At 41.1% G+C, this 20,905-nt stretch overlaps 1 protein-coding gene across 2 annotated transcripts in view; it reads right to left on the bottom strand.

The window, feature by feature from the left end:
* ctnna2 (catenin (cadherin-associated protein), alpha 2) overlaps positions 1 to 20,905 on the bottom strand; it is a 1,795,296-nt gene that overhangs the window by 1,644,934 nt on the left and 129,457 nt on the right. For both annotated transcript variants that reach the window (XM_039751821.1, XM_039751823.1), the window contains exon 2: positions 9,603 to 9,709. In XM_039751821.1, the coding sequence (XP_039607755.1) occupies positions 9,603 to 9,704 (102 nt within the window). In that variant the 5' untranslated portion in view covers positions 9,705 to 9,709. The remainder of the gene's footprint in view (positions 1 to 9,602; positions 9,710 to 20,905) is intronic.

Raw genomic sequence — 20,905 nt, 5'->3', positions numbered from 1 at the left:
GCCACCAGTAGTAAGAGTCCAAGGAGGCCCGTAGGATGCGTGGAACCCTAGCCTAGAAAATGTATGAGAGTCTAAGAAGCAGAACTCTGTTAACATTATCTTTTTCATTTGTTCTGATATATAAAATTTTTTTCCGAGAGTAACTAATTATATGTAAATGTACACATTTTTTTCCTTTTATTTTTATAAATATTTCTACAGTAACATTTGTTAAGCTAGATTGTTAATTGCCAAAATGTCTCAGGAAAACATGTCATTGTGCTTAAACCTAGGGGTATGTTTGTAGCAAACGTCTGTTAGCATCTATAATGTGCAAACACATATATGGAATACATTTACATATTCACACATATTTGAATAAATAAATACAAACTGTGCAAGGAGTGTGCAATTATTGCTAATAAAAGTGTGGCATGCCAAAATAATTTACTGTACACTAGGCTTGTGCTGATAGAAAATATTAGCAATTGATTACATACTTCACCAATGGACATTTCCTTTGCCAATGATTTAAACCATGTGATTATCCATCCATCCATCCATTCATCATCCAACCCGCTATATTCTAACTACAGGGTCACAGTCATTTAAATACACTAGGCACTTATATCCAAATTGCATACAGAATACAGATAGGCTGTAAATGCATTGCATTTAAATGCTTCTTTACCAGAAAATATGATTACATTTTCCATTGCAAAATGCAAATTAGCAATCTGACAACATTCTCTGTTGAGATGCTCAATAAGGTAGATGCGTCACTCTGTACGCTTTAAATTTTTACTGATAATGAAGGCCAGTAGAGGAAGCAATTTCTGTTATAATATTAAGAGACAACAAGAGAGCCTGAGGATGTACTATAATGCAGAAATTTTAAAAGGTCTAGCCAAAGCTGCAACTTTGTTGCGGTCAGTCTGAAAGCATGAATTAAGACTGGCGAGAGAAAATCCTGCTTAGATCGTGTAATGACTGGTACTGCTGCACAGTTCCTGCAAGTGCTGTTTTACATTTTTCTGCTCCTGGCTATAACACTTTATCCTGTCTTTCAGGAATAAATAGATCATCACGGAGCCAGTGCATTTGGAAAGAGTGTTGTGCTCTCCGAGGTGACATGAATTAGTCTTCCACAAGGTAAGTGACTGTGAAGGTGCAATTGATGGCTCATGTCTTCCCTTCACTGGACCAAAAAGAATATGACACAGATTATTACAGTATAGCTGTTAAGGGACGCTGTTTAATTTACCTGCCATACGTGACCATTTTCTGTACAGGTATGCTGTTTTGGTGGAACTATGTGAATTAGCAAGAAAAGTATTCATTATACTTTAAAACAATACGATGAAGAAAATGCATGAAGCAAACGTAACTTATTTACATAAATAATTACTGCCTGCGGTTCCATACTGTCCATTTTGTACTACTCTGCTTATATTTTGTGCTTTTTCAAAATCCAGAAGCACCAATAATTAAAGGCTGATGAGATGAGCCTTTAGCACATGTACCAGCACCATTGATTAAGCTCAAATAATTTGGTGGATGCTGTACACGCAAATGAGTGTGCAAATTTGTCATTTGTTCGTTTTCTGCTTTGTCAACAAATAACCTTGGTTAAACTGTTTGGCTCAACACACTCATTTGCATTGACGCCAAAGTTTAGCTAAATAGGCAAGGCTGGTTTGGCACCCATTCTCCTATCTGTGTTTTTCTACATTAAACAAAGTATTTTCATGCCTTTTCATATTGCATGGCTATTGACAATAAGAACACTGTGACTAAATTGAAAATTACAGGAACTGAAATAAAACAATGTTAGCTTACTCCTTTAAAATGGTGACTGCCCCATATACCCAAACCCCACGATATTAAAATGGAAAAGTTGATCATCCTGAAAATATTACATATCACCCAACTATAATGTTCACACACTAATCTTACTCTGAGGCAATAGGTAGAAGCCACAGACCAACACCTATGCTTTGAAGGGTACTTGCCTCAATATTTACATTCTGAAAACAATTACATCCATAATCATAATCACATTAAAGCAGTTCACATGTAAACAAGCACAAAATGAAGATTGCTGCAGAATAAAACCTGGAGTTCAAATGATGAGAAACAGCAATGTTGCCAAACAAAATTAGAGTTCTTTTAATGTAATTAGGCTTCAGCAGCACAAAAGGCAAAACAATAGTGAACATGCCTACAATAACCCAATCTGATCCTCACTGATCAGCAACAGAAACAGGTCTTACTCAAGGTAGCCTGGCCCCAAACTCAAAAGGCAAGCTTCAAGGCTGTCACAAGCCCAAAATGTGGAAGAGACTTCATAACTACTTTTAAATGTCCTAGATACATAAAAAGTGCCTCTCAAGGGAGAGGACGACTAAAAACATCTGTCTTAAGACAAAAGCAAAATAAGGTTCTTTAAAGTCAAAGGATTTATTAAATAATGAAACAATGAAAGAAAAACAAGAAAACAAATAAAAGTAAGGCAAAAGGATTTGCCTAAAGGGCAATCTAAGGCCAACAAGTCTAAATCTCTTCGGCAATAAAAAATAACCAAAGACAGAGAAAAATCTTTAATAATCCAGAAACTCCCTGAGAATACTGACAATGAAGCACACTCTACCACAATCAGTTAATATTATCTCCTTAACCTCGACATAAAGGCTGAAGGCGGTTAATTCAGAAGTGACATCGTGGCAGTCCTGCCTCTTGAGGTTCTACCAACAAGACACAAGGAATGTAGCCTTGAAACCCAAAAACACAACACATAACAATTAAACAATTTTTACATAAAAATGTTGACAAAAATAAGAAACATGAAAAATAATAATTTAAAAATAACAGAAATGACAACAAATAAGCCAGGAAATAAATTCTGGCTGTAACATAATGATTATTAATATTCAGAATACTTATAAAAAATATGCATTGTATAACTCAAATGCAAGAATGCTTGTATGTATATGATGTCAACTTTAATACAACAATGGTAGTAGAGACAGGACATTAATGCACCCTTAAAAATAGCAGCTCAACAAATGTTACCTGTATTTCAAAATACTTTATACAGCTGGATATTTATACTTCTGGTACAAGACTGGTATTAGAGCTATATATATTGTCACACACGTGTGCATGGGAAGCAGCTGAAGGGCTTAGGAAATACTGTTTATACATCTGCCCAGGGGGGGGCGGGGTGCACTGACGCTCTTTCTGAGTTCTCTGCAGGTCTTACCCGGGAAACCCCACCAGGAGCCGCCATTTCCAGGAAGGACACATCACTTCCGGTTCCGGCCCCAAGAATGAGGTCACTTCCGGTTCCGGCCCCAAGGATGATGTCACTTCCAGTTCCGGCCCAGAGGACGACATCATTTCCGCCCTCTGTGCTATAAAGCTCACTGCCTTTGCTTAGGCAGGCAGTTCTGTTTTGGACTCTGTTGTGTAAACAACTGTTACAATGCCTCAAAGACTTTTGCAGCCGGGAAACCGTAATAAACGGGTGGCTGCCCCAAACCTTTCCACGTCTCTGGTCTCCACTTATTACAGTGGCGTAGTCGGCAGGATGGTGTCCCGATGAACCGGGACACGAACTATCACGGAACCAGGTGGGTGAGTACCGGGGCCGAGTTTCAGGGCGGGGAGTGCGCCAGAGGGTCAGGAAGGACGCGGTGCAGGCTCTGCTCCATGAGCATAACCCGGTGTGGACCACCCATCTCGTGGAGAACGTAGAGGACCCACAGGCGTGGGCTGGCTTCTGGGGAACACACACGAGTGGCTCAGTATGCTCTCCTTGGCAGGAAAGCCGAGCTGCCCATCGGGACCAAGGTCCCAGTTAACGATGGGTTGTCCCCAGGCCGGCAGGTGAAGGAGAATCATAAACTGGGAGTTTAACCCAAGCAAAGGGCTGTCAGAGCAGGCTATGGCTCTCTGGCAACAGGTGGGTGAGTGGCTACGCCATTGAGTTAACCCCTTACAAATAGTGCAGCAAGTGGCCTGTTTTCTGCTGCTAAAAGACTACCCCAGGAATTTGCCCAGCCGCCTGGGGCGAATTCCATTCTATGGACGAGCTGCTGCAGCTCTTGCAAACCCAGAGGCCGGCTGTGAAACCTGGGAGGGCAGAACAGCCGCTCTGTGGACTACCGGGAGCTATGTCCCACTAAAGCAGTCCCTTCCACGCATTCCAGAGCTTGTTCGAAGTCGCCGGGCCGTCTGGCTTGCGACCTGTCGGGGAACAAGGCGGACCGTAGGGGACAATGGCGGGGGTGTTTGTGTGCCCTTAGCAATCCCTGGCGGATAAACATACGGGGGAGCTTCTTATTAATGGACATAAGATCACAGCGCTGTTCGATTCCGGCAGTAACGTGTCTGTCGTTGCTCGCCGTTTTATTCTACCGCAACAGTGGATTAAAAGAAGACCAGTCTAAAATGTATACACGGAGATATCCGCATACAATACCGCCCGGTGTTACGTATGTCTCGGAGGAACCCTTCGACAGCTTACCGTGGCGGTGCATCCGGATCCTCCGCTTCCGTAATCCTCGGGCGAGACTGGTCTGATAGTAACGCGGTAGTTTAGTAAGCATTCCCCGAAAAACTTATGGCCTCGTTATAGATGACAACGATTCATCTCAAGTTGCTTCCACACCGTGTAATCAGCCGACAGGGAGTGGGGCGGTAGGCCAAGAGAGTGACGAAGACACTCCCGGACCGTCGCGGGCTACTACGTCATCCACTAGCGCCCCGGCAGCGAGGGAGGAATCTCCGCCCCTTGAGGTCAGACCGACCCGCTCTCTGAGTTGCACTTTCAGTTTAGAGCGACGCCGGCTTCTTTCAAGAGAGAACAGTGGAATGACGACTCTCTGAAACACATAAAGAATGCAGTGGTTCTCGTTAACGGCAAACGCACGCATTTGCCCATGCCACAGGGACCTCACTTTGTCGTTGATAATGATTTGTTGTATCGGGTCGCTGAACAAGAGGGAAGGTCCGGAAGTTGTTGCTAATCCCGCGGACCTACCGGCGGCAGGTTTGCGAAGTTAGCACACTCCCACCTTCTTGGAGGCCATCTCGGCTCCGATAAAACATTAGAGCGAATTAAGCTCCGTTTTTTCTGGCCGGGATTAATGAGGAGGTTAGCGCTTTTGCTTTCCTGTCCGGAATGTCAACTGCGGCAAATTCCTAGGAGGACCGTGCTCCTCTGGTTCCCCTTCCCTTATTGACGTTCCCTTTGATAGGATTGGGGTTGACATAGTAGGACCCTAGAACCCTCAGCCGAGGATATAAATATATACTGCCCTCGTGGATTATGCTACCCGATTCCCTGAAGCCGTTCCGTGCGCTCGGCTACCACAAAAATATTGCACGGAACTAGTAGGAGTCTTTTCGAGTAGGCATTCCTAGAGAAGTCCTGACGGACCAAGGAACGCCTTTTACCTCGGAAACGTTCAAGGAGACTGCCAAGTTACTGAAAATAAAGCATTTAAAGACCTCGGTGTATCATCCTCAAACCGATGGCCTAGTGGAGAGATTTAATCAAACTCTCAAGCAAATGCTACGTAAGGTAGTCAGCAAGGATGGGAGGGATTGGGACCAACTCCTCCCCCTTGTCCTCTTTGCATATCGGGAAGTTCCTCAAGCCTCTACGGGTTCTCTCCATTTGAATTACTGTACGGAAGACAACCCCGGGGTTTATTGGATATTTTAAAGAGGGCTGGGAAGGGAGGCACAGCCCTCCACTAATATTTTGGAATATATCGCCCAATTGCGCAGTAGATTTGATGCAATAAGACCGATTCTAAAAAGTCATATAGAGGAGGCGCAATCAGCACAGGCCGCCTTTATGACCGTGGCACGACTCTCCGGAGTTCCAACCGGGATCGCGTCATGGTATTGGTACCAACTTCTCACTCTAAACTGCTGCCCATTGGCTAGGCCCCTACGAAATTAAGGAAAGGAAGGGATTGGTTGACTATTTGGTGAAACAGCCCAATCGCCGACCAGCTGAGCGAATATATCATGTAAACCTGCTGAAACCGTGGAAGGAGAGGGGTCCCGATCCCTCCTCCGGACAGCCCTGCTCTCTCTTCCGAAGTAAGTTCCCTTAATTTCGCGAGCAGCTATCCCCAGGCAGAAACAAGAGCTCGAAGCAGCTATCCGCTCTGTCCCAGAGGTGGTAAGTGAAAACCGGTCGGACCTCTCTGATTGCGCATGACATATTGACTGACCGGGGTGATCGTCCGTGGCGACCCTACAGACTCCGGAGGCAAAGAAAGTAGAAGTGGAACTGGAAATCAAGCGAATGCTGGCACTAGGAGTAATCGAGGAAAGTAGTAGTCCCTGGTCCAGTCCCATCGTCTTGATTGCTAAGCCTGACGGCAGTTGGAGGTTTTGCAATGACTTCCGTCGGCTTAACCAAGTTTCCAGATTCGATGCTTATCCCATGCCTCGCGTGGATGACCTCCTCGAGACTGGGACCAGCCAAATTCTTGACTACACTTGACATGACAAAGGGGTACTGGCAGGTTCCTTTAACGGAGTCCGAAGGAAAAACGCGTTTAGCACTCCTAGCGGACACTGGCAGTATCGTGTCCTTCCATTCGGGTTACACGGGGCGCCTGCGACTTTTCAGCGTCTGGTGGACAAAGTGCTCCGGCCCCATAACTCGTTCTGTGCTGCCTATCTGGATGGCGTGTCATCTATTCCAGCACCTGGAAGGAACACATACAGCAGGTCACAGCAGTATTACGGACACTGGGAGAGGCCGGGCTCCGAATCAACCCCAAGAAATGTTTCTTTGGATTGAGGGAAGCCAAATATTTGGGCTACCTAGTGGGCCGGGGTACTGTGAGGCCACAGTGTTCCAAGTTGCAAGCCATAATGGCCTGGCCCGTCCGCAAACCAAGCGGCAAGTCCAATCCTTTCTCGGTTTGGCCGGGTACTACCGCCGGTTTGTGCCTCGCTTCTCCGAGAGCGGCGCCCTTGACCGACTTGACAAAGAAAAGAGCTCCTAATACGGTGGTATGGTCTGATAAAGCGGGGGCTGCATTCAGTGACTTAAAAAGGGCTCTGACTTCAGCACCTATCTTGATCTCCCCTAACTTCTCTCTCCCTTTTATCCTCCAGACGGACGCCGGACACAGGCTTGGGTGCCGTGTTGAGCCAAAGCGTCGGCGGTGTTGAACACCCGTTATGTACCTGAGCGGAAACTGTTGGACAGGGAGACCAGGTGCGGCGGTGGAGAAAGAGGCTCTGGCGATCAAATGGGCAGTAACTCAGCTGCGGTACTACCTCTTGGGTCGCGTGTTCACTCTGGTGACGGATCATGCACCTCTGAAGTGGATGGCCCTTCACAGGGAGTCGAATCCACGGGTCACGAGGTGGTTTCTTGACCTGCAGCAGTACAAGTATACGCTCGTTCATCGACAGGGGTCTCTTCATGCCAACGCCGATGCCCTCTCCCGGGCCCACGACCTCTCGGTGCAGGTCGCCCGACCCGACGGGTCTGGGCTGAGGGGAGTCTTGTCACACTGCGTGTGCATGGGAAGCAGCTGAAGGGCTTAGGAAATACTGTTTATACATCTGCCCAGGGGGGGGCGGGGTGCACTGACGCTCTTTCTGAGTTCTCTGCAGGTCTTACCGGAAATCCCACCAGGAGCCGCCATTTCCAGGAAGGACACATCACTTCCGGTTCCGGCCCCAAGAATGAGGTCACTTCCGGTTCCGGCCCCAAGGATGATGTCACTTCCAGTTCCGGCCCAGAGGACGACATCATTTCCGCCCTCTGTGCTATAAAGCTCACTGCCTTTGCTTAGGCAGGCAGTTCTGTTTTGGACTCTGTTGTGTAAACAACTGTTACAATGCCTCAAAGACTTTTGCAGCCGGGAAACCGTAATAAACGGGTGGCTGCCCCAAACCTTTCCACGTCTCTGGTCTCCACTTATTACAATATATATATATTAAAGATATTCTGGAAACATTTGAGCAGCACTGTTAAAACTACATCTTGCTGCATAAATGTTTCTCCATTACTTTATTACTTCTGTCTTTATTTGTTGTGCAACTCACTCTTTAAAACCACCCATTTTGTTTTCCTTGAACTTTCTTTTAAAGATCACTGCAGACAGATTAGTAATTTCAAAATCAAATCAATGTCGACAGGATATTATACCTCAAGACTTCTTAAAAGCAAAGATGAAAGACACACAACCTCAAGCAATGAGAAGCTACTCTTTGAATTACTCCACAATTTATGCCAGACAAGAATTAATAAAATTCTAAACTGGACACCATACACAATTTTAAAATCAGCCTTTCAAAAACCTTTGCAGTAGCATACCGCACTTGTGAAACACCCTTAACAGTGTAGCAGCCTCCATTAGCCGTAGACTTTTACCTTACCCTCGACTCAGATCATATTTTATATTACATTGTCAGAGACCTTTGGAATTTCAACAAACTCTCATTCTCTTACTGGAATCTTTAAAAGCCAATGGCCAGTCTAATGTAGCTGGCTATTTTGACACCAGTTTTACTTTGTTTGAAACACCATATGCCATCCTCAATCCTTTAATAGCTCCAAGACCTGAATTTAGAAAAAAAATAGTTTATTCAACAGCTCAGCAATTCTCTGAAGCATGATTACCATTCTTTGACTCTTCATTATGGATTTCAGTTCCCAATAAGTCATTTAGTAAGGGAATTGGGAATAGGATGATTAGGACCAAAAAAAGGAGAAATATAAGGATCATTTTTAATGTTCTACAAGTGATACGCACATTACTATGAAAACATTGCACTGGTGGGGGCAGTAAATTTACCTTCAGAATGGCCACAGTGGGTGCCAGATAATAACTAAGTCTTCTTAAGAGTATTTATTGCCTGCTGGGTAAGCACAAAGGCAACACATTTCAAAAGAAAACTTGTACATTTGACTCTTTACTTTACTATTTAGAATTCAGCACCAACGCAAATTAGAAACGTATCAGTTATTCAAACTCATCTCTAAAGAACAAGCCTACATGGTCTGGGTTGACATTGTATAAACAAATATCAAATACATTTTCAAAATGTTTAAAATATTTCCAACAGTGAATAAATAAACTTTCTACAGCAATACTCTGCAAACTGGGTTTATTCTTCTTGCTGCAATGAGATTTATTTTGGGAAGGGAACACCCCACAATGCATTAAGCCTAAATTCTGCATTAGTTTCCTGATATTATGACACCTTACACTCACTAAACCAAGTCCAGTTCCAGCCCTTAAAGACAGAACGCTGTCCATCTCCGGCTCATACTGAAACCTTTTTGTTAAAACCTTAACTATTATAATTGATAATAAAGAAACGGGTCAAGCATCAAGAAGTCTTTCTACCTCTCTAGATTTAGTCTGATACCTTTCCACAACTTAATAAAGACGAGTGAAGGTAATCAATGTATAATACGGACTTGTTCATACAAAAAGGCCAGCTGCCCAAAATCAAAAATCAGCGTAGTCAAATCAACACAAACGACAATTGATGAGCTGTTTAGCAATCACCAATTGGAAACTTGATCAAAGCAAAATTATATTTACAGTATAATAACTCCATTTTCCTACCTGTGTAACCAGAGGCTCCAGGAGTCTTTCTACAGTTAGAGTCCTAATCTCCAAACTTTTTGGGTCCCATTTCAGTAGAATAGGTGATGTTGCAGTTGTCATTTTGCCTAAAGAGAAATAAACAACTAAGAGTAAATTTATAATCCTTTAACAACACACAGTATACACTCCATGCTTTAAAATACTGTCAAACACCGAAAAGAAAATTAAATTCCATTTTAAATTGAAACTTACTTCTCTGAGTGTCCAATACTAAACTGTAAAAGACAACAGAGTGATTGATCACCGTTTTGCTGCTGTACCTTCCTACTTTTCAGATATTTTTTGTTTGATGCATTAATTATTGTACAGTAAGAAATGTCATAAACAGTACGACGCTCTAAGACATTTTATTTGAGCAGGTGACCTTTTTCTATTCTATATTTGGCTGCCTAGCATCAGAGCCCTAGATAGTAGAGGTCATCATGTGACTGATTTTTTATGGTTCCACTTTTGTCCTCTCCCACAGAGTTTTGTGGCACATTTTTGATCCTGCATCCACCCAGAAGCTCAGCACTTTAACCTGTAGTATCCATACAGAGAATGAGTTCTAAATGCTCTTACAGCAACAATTCAGCATTGTATTAACAGTGTACTATGTAACTGTAGTACTTTATCATCATCAATACTACTGGTTTAATAGCCATTTTCAAGGTTTACCTGGGTTAGCCAGTTGCCCTCTAATCTTATTCCTCCACTCTATAAGCTCCTGAACATTACTTAGGACAAGACACAATTTTTATATAATTTTACACCACCTCCAACAATGTCTACTTTGGCCTCACTCCTTGACTTCATCCTCTCTATCTCGGTGCAACTCTTCACCTAACCATATTCTGCCTTTCACTTCACATGGTCAAACCATTTTAATATATTTTTTTTTTTCTAAGCATAAATTCTGCTGACTCCAAATCAAGTCTCTTGTACTCCTTCCACTATCAGATTCATACTATATGTCACCAACTTGTTTTTCTCCTTAAATGTATGATTGCATACAACTATTTTCATCTCATCCACAAAATCCAGAATTGTCTCACTGTCAACATTCATGGTCAGTCACCTTCCCCTGTTGCACCCAGATGGCACCTCCATCTATCTGCCCCAAAACCCCTCCTTCTGTTAATCTGTGCAGCATGTGCTTAGTCTATGTTTTTCACCATCTTCACCTCTACCACTTTGGTCACACATTTCTCTCATACAACTACACCAACCCCAGCACTGACATCACTTCTCCACTACAAGAAAAACTTGTACCTTCCTCTATCATCCCCAAGCATTCTCAAACCTTGATTATAGTACCCTTATTGTAAACAGTGATGCTACTTGCTAGGTTAACCAAGTTTTTAGCCCAGTCAGTTAGGTCACTTATGTGTCCACTCTGCACAGGGACTATGAATGCTGAGACTTGGATACAAGAAAGTAGCATTTCCCCAATGAGGAATTACTATTTCAAACTCAAAATTATTCCATTCATTCATTCATTCATTCATTCATTCATTTAACATTCAGGTAATATAAAGACTAAAGTATTGGTGCATTCATTTACTGAACTTCTCCAATTTCCCCATTCATGTGTATCTCTTGTTTGCGTGTGACTGCATCCAACTGGGAATAGAATTTTATCACAGTCTTTTAGACTATGAGGTCATGGGTCAGACACGGTGCAACCTTCAGTGTTCATGAGTCTGCACAATTCTTCTGAGCTCTTTGATGATACAACCACAGACATAGCAAGATGGGCTCAAGAAGCCAATAAATGGAAAAGTAGTAGCACTCATCCACCACCTTCAACTCCTCTTGGTTTACTGATGGCTATGACAAAGATAAGTTGACAGAAGATTACGTATGTTATTTACAATATCACTGAAATAAAAGGTCTATCATTTTACTCTTCACACTACTTTCAAAGAAACACTTTGACTTAATAAATACATAGAAAAAGCCATCAACATAAGAATGAATCTGCTTGAAACTGAGATGAAGGGATTCTATGTCACCTACAAATGTGGAGTTCAATATTCTATGAGGGTATCTTTGCACCAAAATGTGCCCACACAAATTTAACTCTCTTTTTATAAGGCTGACTGTGATATGCATTTAATGTATATATTGTGTCTTGACTGGTTTTGCATAAAACCAAAGTGCTAGCTGTATTAAATTTAATACCATAAATGAAAGTTTTTTGGTAATTCGTTAGGCTATAAATAATCTTTATTCAGTTGCTATATGATCCATGAACTTTTTTTCTAAGCTTTGAATTCCAACCACTGTTTATTACCTGTTCAATCAATGCCTGTTGCATAACCAAACCCCCACATGTATTTTTTTGACCTAATAGGATTCCAGTGAGGATGCAGATCTCTAATAAGTGGTTTGATCATCTCATTTCCATTACTCATAATGGCTCTGCTTAAGGTCATAATTTGAATTAATTTGTTTCTCAGTCTGGCTAGCGTGTGTGTTCAAGGTTTGAATGATGACTGTAATGATAATTATAGATATACAAAGTTATTGCAATTGAACAAGCTGAACAAGGTTGTGCTTTCCAAGCATATTCATGTTAGTCTAACTTGTTGTGATACTCTCAAGATCAAGTTATTTTCTATAAATATTTTATTAAAATTAAACAAAAGTCTTATGTTTCTAAACTGCTGGACACATAGTATATAATGAACATTGTAAGCAAAATTAGAAATATACAGCTGCACACCAAATACACAGCCTTTGTCGATTTTCGCAAAATGTTCGACTCAGTTGATCAAGCTGCCCTTTGGGACATCCTGAGGGTTCGCGGGATCCCCTCGAGGTTGCTGGGTATCATGGCCGGCCTGTACACTGATACTGTGAGTGCTGTGCAGAGTGGAGCAGGACCTCTGTATTTTTCCCAGTTGATTCTGGGGTTCGTCAGGGGTGTGTTCTTGCTCCTACTCTGTTCAATGCTTGTATGGACTGGGTGTTGGGCAAGGTCATGGGGTCCAGCAGCTGTGGAACATCTGTTGGTGAAGAATTATTCACGGATATTGACTTTGCTGACGATGCTGTGATCTTCACGGAGTCAATGGAGGCTCTGATCGGGGCTCTTGAGAGACTGAGTGAGGAGTCTGAGTGTCTGAGCTTGCGAGTGTCCTGGATAAAAACCAAGATCCAGGCCTTCAATTACCTCTTGGGCACAGCCATCAGCAGTGTGTCTGTTTGTGGAGAGAGTGTTGACCTTGTTGAGAGGTTTACTTACCTTGGCAGTGACATTCATGTCTCTGGTGACTCTTCCTATGAAGCCAGTTGACGGATTGGGAGAGCATAGGGGGTCATGAGTTCGCTGGAAAGGGGTATGTGGCGCTCCCAATATCTATGCAAAAGGACCAAGTCTTTTGAGTCCTGGTGCTTCCTGTCTTGCTATATGGTTTTGAGACATAGATGCTATCCAATGAACTGAGATGAAGACTGGACTCCTTTGGTACTGTGTTTCTCCGGAAAATCCTTGGGTACCGTTGGTTTGACGTTGTGTCGAATGAGCGGTTGCTCATGGAGTCCAGAATAAGGCACATTACCTGCATTGTGAGGAAGCATCAGTTATAGCACTACGGCTAAGTGGCGTGTTTCCCCGAGGGTGATCCGGCTCGTAAGATCCTCAATGTTGGGGACCCGAGTGGCTGGACCAGGCCAAGGGGTCACCCACATAACACCTGGCTGCGGCAGATAGAGGGTCATTTCCAGAGGATGGGACTGGACCATGCGTCTGCCTGGGGGATTGCAAACCGGAATCCCGAGTTGTTTCATCATGTAGTGGGTGCGGCAATGCACTGTACCAGTGCATGCTCCCCAACTTGACTTGACTTGAACTATTTCATGTTTGAGTCTACTATATGCTTAAAATATCCTGAAAGCAGAACATCTTTACATGCAGATACCAGCTATTACAAATTAATTTTCCAAACTAAAAAGTTTAAAATGCCTTTGAACCAAAAAATCACATAATTTCCAACTTTACTTTTTTGAATGTTGTATTTTCTAAGGTGGCACTTGCCACAGTGGTTAGCACTGCTACCTCACAGATCCAGCTTCATTGTTTTCTCATGCTTAGTTGCTCTCTATGTGGAGCCTTCATCTTCTCCCCATGTGAGTGTGAGTTTTATTTAAGGCTACGCTAAGTTTTCTCCCACATCTCAAAGACGTATGTGTGTTATGTTAATTAGCAACTATAAATTGGCCTGGTTTAAGCATGAGTGTGGGTGTGTGCATGAGTTAGAATAGGATGGCCCCTAGAGGACTGGTTCCACACTTCCACCCGATGCTATGGCTGGAACAGGCTGCAGGTCTTGTGATTTTAAATTGGATTAAGTGGGTTGAAGAATGTTAAGTTTTAACTCATAAATTAAGTCATATAAGGAAAATATATATAATATAGTTAACAATCATTAATTAATCCCAAATGCTTAAATTCACATCCATCTTTGTCAGATATTACAAGTTAATTAAAATAAAAATAATTATAAATATTCTTGCAGATTCCCATACTGCACGTTGCTCTGAATTCAGTGAGAGGGAGTGAGGTTGCTATGGAAATCACAAGATAATCAGCTCTTCTATGCAGACATCTGGACGCTTGATTTGATTGTCTGGAAATCACATGCAGTTCAAGGGGGTGTGTGGGGTATAAATACAAATGTTACACATTATAAACAAAAATATTTGTTAGCACTCATTATCCAAAAGAAAAAATGTGAAAAACTTGGCAATTCTCTATATATATGCTTTCAGAAAAGGGAACAAAAATAGCTGGTAAATCTAAGATCAGTACAAATGATAAGCCTATTTATAATAGTTTGTCAAACATCTGAAGTATATTCATGTACAACACATATTGAGGTGAGACAAATCTTTAAAAAAAGTAATTATGATAAGCATTTTTTCTTCAACAACCATAATATTTATCAAAAAAAATATTTTAAATAGTTTCTTGTGTGAGATTTATAAATTCTGGTAACATTATGCTTTGAGATACTGCTTTCATTTTCTGAAAGGCAAAATAGGCTATTTGGCATGTGGTGAGATACTGGCTTTGAATCTCGGCCTAGGTACTATCTGTAAAGAGCTTTCACAAACACTCTATGCAAACTGTGGCATAGTGGTTTAGGCTTTGGACTTCAAACCCTGAGGTTGTGTGTTCAAATCCTGTTACTGACACTTTGTGACCATGAGCAAGTCACTTTACCTGCCTGTGCTCCAACTGGAGAAACAAGAACAGGTTTGGACAAATTGTAAATGCATACAGTGGAATGTTGATTCACCTACTTTGCAAGCATGGTAGTCCAGATACGTTTTCTAGTAGTCTAGCTTAATATATGTGGTAGTAGGTTACCTGCAACTTTTACTTGTGAAGTTTTGTTGTACACAACTAATTAGCACACTTGGAACAGAATACTTTAGTAAATAGATGATTTTAAAGGATTATGTCATGTTAATGTGTGGTCTTTTTCCAATGTACACAAAATTATTTTATCGAAAATGAGCTGAGACACTGCTTTAATACTGTATTCTCAAAATTGTTTTTCATACCTAACTTAGACCCTAATAAATAGTTTGGCCTCCAGGGTTATTCGCAGGTGTCATACACCTTTAGTTGACTACAGCCAGCGATATGTTTATACAACTGCATCAAAATTTGTTATTCCTACTATTTAGTGGGACCTCACATTAGTAAGGATGAGGCTTAGGCCTGAAAAAATCCTTTTCACATTCTGCGGTGTTTGGGCTAACCGTAAGGAGTTTTTCACCACCTCTAGGGTGCCCAAAGAACATATTGGTTGACAGTGAGCATCTTATTTTTTTAAAGAGATTCATCTTCTGACCATTCTGCGACTATAGAAGGTAAGATTTGTTTGGTATGGAGTACAATCATCTGATTTCAATAAGGTCTACTATTATCTGTTGCCTCAGTGTACATTTTTGTTTAAAACTTGTACATTTCATGAAATGACTCAGCCCGGCATCAGCATTTGTTAGATCTTGCAGGCTAATCAGTACTGTACAGTAAACAGTCGAATGTTATTGTGCGTACTTACTTTTTAAAAATCTAAATTTATATTTGCTATGTCAAAAAACAAAGGGTCACTTTTATGTGTGCTTTCTGGATACTTTCAGCATACAGCATGGTACAGTATATCCTCTGTCTTGGTAGTGATGTTGTCTCCTCCCTGCAGTCATCACTACTTTGTGGCATATTCTCCATATTTAATCCATTGAAGAAGTTCATAATGCTGCAAATAATTATGATCCATTTCACTTGTAATGGTATTGAAGTAGTAGTGGAACAGTTTGTCATGTTCTTCAATTTTTTTAAATCCATAACAAAGTATTTATACCTTATTTATATCAAGGAAAACAATGAGAGGATACAATTAACTTTTGGCATTCTTGCCCTCACTACCCCGGTTGCAATACACGTAACGTATAATTTCATTATATTGCTCACTGTGTATCTGTTAGAAAGTGGTTACAGCATTTTGACGTGCTATGAGCAGCTAAAGCAACATCCAAGTTAAGATTATACATAAAAAATGGGGTCTTTCATTTTTATCATAGTGTTTTTAATCAGGCGGCACGGTGGCGCAGTGGTAGCGCTGCTGCCTCGCAGTTAGGAGATCCGGGTTCGCTTCCCGGGTCCTCCCTGCGTGGAGTTTGCATGTTGTCTGCGTGGGTTTCCTCCGGGCGCTCCGGTTTCCTCCCACAATCCAAAGACATGCAGGTTAGGTGGATTGGCGATTCTACATTGGCCCTAGTGTGTGCTTGGTGTGTGGGTGTGTTTGTGTGTGTCCTGCAGTGGGTTAGCACCCTGCCCAGGATTGGTTCCTGTGTTGGCTGGGATTGGCTCCAGCAGACCCCCGTGACCCTGTATTTGGATTCAGCGGGTTAGAAAATGGATGGATGTTTTTAATCAGGAAAACATTGCATGCACCAAAGATCTGAAACATCTGGCAGTCTGTCGGGCTTTGTGAGTCTGTAGTTTGGTCTTCCAGAATTAAAAACTGGTAGTCCTAGAAGACCAGAATATAATTTTTTTCCACTCCTGAAAAAGAAATGCAACCAACTGAATCTCTCAAATATTGTAAGTCATCTTGGATAAAGGCATCAGCCAAATAGTCAGTAATAATAAATTTCCATTCAAAATATATCCATCTATCCATTATCCAACCCGCTCTATCCTAAATACAGGGTCACAGGGGTCTGCTGGAGCCAATCCCATCCAACACAGGGTACAAGGCAGGAAAAAAACCCTGGGCAGGGAGCTAGCCCACCGCAGGGTGCGCACACACACACACACAAAGAGCACACACTAAGGACAATTTAGGATCGTCAATCCACCTAACCTGCATGTCTTTGGACTATGGGAGGAAACCAGAGGAAACCCGTGCAGACACGGGGAGAACATGAAAACTCCACGCAGGGAGGACCCGGGAAGCGAACCCGGGTCTCCTAACTGTGAGACCGTGCCACCCATTCAAAATATAAGCATGTATAATTCAGATAATGACTCCAACACAGCCCCAGCTTGAGTGTCAAGTGTGGGAGTGATTCTGCCTTATGATAGACTAGAATTGTAAATTTGTTCCGACCCTGAGCTTGATGCTACCAGAATAAGAGTCTGCCCCCTAAATCATCAATCTAATATGATGTATGGAGAGGCTTTCATTTTGATTGTTATATTGGGAGATGGAATTCTGCTCAAACGACTTACTATAAAAGACCTAAGGTTACAAAGTTATGACAACTTTTCTTTCTGAAAAAAGGTTGTTTTTCTTCTTAGGAAACAAGTAGCAAAAATCAACACAATGAGCATGTGTGGTACCATGTAATCATTAAAGGAAGAAGTGATATCTGGTGAAGAAAGATCTTTAGTAAGATGATACAAATGATACATTCTAAGGCAAACATTTTCAAAGAACCAAATAAAGAAAATGTCAGAACTACAGATTTCTGAGATATTTCTCAGTTTCAGGGAGTGATATCATGAAATGACAGAATATATGTATGTGTGAGTGAAGGTATGTCTATATTTATTTATTTGCAGATAAAGCTATTATAATGTGTAAAACTCACAAGCAGTTAAACTGTTGCACACTACAGATTATATACAATCAATCATCAAGTCTACTAGTTCATGCGTGCAATATTTGCCTGCTATGGCCTTCAAAGTTAAAGTATTAAATGAGCCTGGCTGTTACAAAGAACAACATTTTTTAACTCTAAGATTGTTGCTTTTGTTCTGACTTCAGCATATGGTTTAATTTTAGTTAATCCAACCTTTTATTAATTGAACCTCAGTGCCGCAGGAAACCTGCTTTCTCATTTTTTGGCTGACCTCCTACTACATCAATGCAACATTACCCTTTGTGCTTTTTGATTGCAACTACCTTGCTGCCTTTGATTGTATTGACCATGAGACTCTCCTAAAGGGAGAGTTCCACTGGAAAAACTGAAATCAAAAACATGTTTGTGTTCCTATCTCTGTTAGCAAAAGATGGCAGTTTACTCAAGAGGGGAGTGAAGCTTTCTGTATCCCCTGATTTGTGGTGTTCCTTCCACACATGTACTTGGCTCAACAACATCGACATGCTCTGTCTCTGGGACATGCAGTCTAACATCTGGTACTGCATGGTAATACTGACAGTGATCAATTGTACAGTATATAAAAGATCTTTTTTGTATCCATATCAGCAATACACAATTTCAATAACTACTTAAAAAACTTGAAATGTGTGGATGTCAGCCCAATTTGAGCAAATGAACACATATAAAGCACAAATGTTTCCGTCAAGTACTAAAACTTGATCCATCTTGTTTGACAATTTAACCTTGGAGCGTTGTTACATAAACTATTAATTTTTCCAGGAATTTCAGACTCGCTGAATATTTTAAACATAGAATCATAATGTGTTGTTCCCTAGGAAAAGGAATCAACTGATTTGTTAGTGGAAGAAAGACTCCATCCTGCATTTGAACCTAAGATCCAGGAAGAACACTGTGAATTCTGTTCTAGTCATGGACAAGTGGTCCAACTCTAATTTAAGGGTTATTGGAAATTCTCAACCATGTCAACATGTGCATTATAGTCATGGAAAAAGCGTATTTCTAAGTATGCTGTTATGTGCTCTGGAAGGTATGACAAAAGGGTGGGCCTCCAGTGTTACTGCTTCATGCTATTCAGTCCTTGTATCGACATATAGACAAAAAATAGTGTGTCTGGCAGCAAGAGAGTCTCCACTGCTTTTCATAACATAGTAGCAACCCTAGAGACAGCATAAAGGCCCAACGCATCAATAGTTTAAACTTAAACACTGCCTGGTTGTGAGAGGCAAAACAACAGATTTACAAGGAAACAAAATCCATGTAGTGTCTGATCAGATAAATCTCAGGAAGGTTCAAAGGAAAACCAAAATGTCTTTATTGAATACTTAAAACAAAAGCCAAAGTTGAAAAACCACACCAGAATTCTCACTACCGATAAGACTTCAGAAACTATCTACAGTATCTCCATCTTATATAGGTGGCAGAAGAAGGTATGCAGTGTATGTCACATGACCAGCATTGCCCATAGCAACCCTAAACAACACAGCCACATCCACACAGCAGTCACATTATCAGGGGTCATTTGCTGGACCACGGTACAGGCAATGCCCACCTGCTTTGAATTTGAAAGCTTGAATTTCATGCTGGCCTAGGGAGAAAGTCGCCTCCCGCAGGGGCTAGGGAGCTAGCTAAGGGGATCCGAGAAACTGTTATAATAACCAAAGTGCAAAACTGTGGACACAGCCAAAAGGGAAACAACCAGAAGATGGTTACAAAAGAAATACGACTGTAAAACATAACGCAAAACCAACAATGAATCTGAAAAATGAACCACCATAAGTCAAAAATTAAAACCAGAACTAGATGGAAAACTATTAGCAGAATCAAGAATGAATTTGCTATGTGTCAAAAACTAAACAATCTTCAATACTTTATGTACGCTCACTGCATAGAGAAACCAGAAGTGTAAAACTGTGCTTAGTGCATATAGTGCCTTGTAGAAGGTAATCCCTAACATCAGTGCAATCCTAAAATTAGCAGATTAAGAATTTCACATATGCAAAAAAAAAAATGGCCCAAATTGTAATAGGCAGCAACTTTAAAAAATAATAAAAAAAAAATGGTGACAAAGCATCACCATAAACACGACATGAAAACATTTTGAAAGCCAGAACCTAAAATCCAAAATTAAAAATAGCATGTGGGTTATTTTCAACAAAGTACAAAACCCCAAAATTACAAGAAAACAGAATGTTGGACCTGAAGCTGTGGCCTGTTCCAGTTAGACACTAAAGTAGGCAGAGCAAGATGTCACTCAGTCAAACAGTACAACACATTCAGGCACAATTATCTTAGACTCAGTAGTTGTCCAATATGATTGAATTTATTCTCAAATACATTTTGAAAATTACTGATAGGCCTAAAGGGAGAGTACAGAAAGTTTTCGCATTTGTCAGGCTCCTTAAGTAAAGGAGCAAATGAATGCAGAAATGGCTTAGACACACAAAACACTACACTGTGGCATACAGAACTTTTTTTTAGAACTTGTTGATGTCAAACGTGGAGGTCTACAGGTATCACTGCCATGGTTGGTGTTTTTTAAAATTTATGTAAATGGTTACAGTAAAAAAAAATCCTAATAAATTAGGTACATTTACAGATAACTATAAAATTACATACAGCTAAAAAACTTGGCAAACCTCTGAATAACTTTTACATGAAGTGAAATCTAATAGAGAGAAAGTAAAAATATATACAGTATTTACACCTTGGGGGAATGGAACTATAGGTCACAGAAAATATTAATAGGTGTAGCTACATAGCAGGCTGTCAAAGGAGGTTACGCTTAAGCCAGTCAAGATTTGGGCTTCCTCAAGGTAAACTGCAATCAGAAACTGAAGCACAGTCCTGGTTCTGCATGGTGGAATCATAAAACGTTGTGCAAAGCGATAAGAAGAAGTCTTCTTCATTTGCAAGTTTGCTGACTTACACACGGTTGTTATACATCCAGCTCTGTTAAAAAAGTGAAACGCACATTAAGTTGACTTCATTTGTTAACAAAGTTTGCTTCAATTTTATGACAGTACAATATAGTAGTGCATAGGGTTAATCAGTACTTTAGAAGTACAGTATATTTCTCAGCAGAGCTGGAAATAGTAACAATTTACAACACCCTAAACAAATTTAAATGCAAGTAA

The sequence above is a fragment of the Polypterus senegalus genome, chromosome 4 (genome assembly GCF_016835505.1).
Source record: "Polypterus senegalus isolate Bchr_013 chromosome 4, ASM1683550v1, whole genome shotgun sequence".
Lineage (NCBI taxonomy): Eukaryota > Metazoa > Chordata > Cladistia > Polypteriformes > Polypteridae > Polypterus > Polypterus senegalus.
Note: the sequence above shows the minus strand (reverse complement) of the source record. Positions and strands in the feature narration are given on the sequence as shown.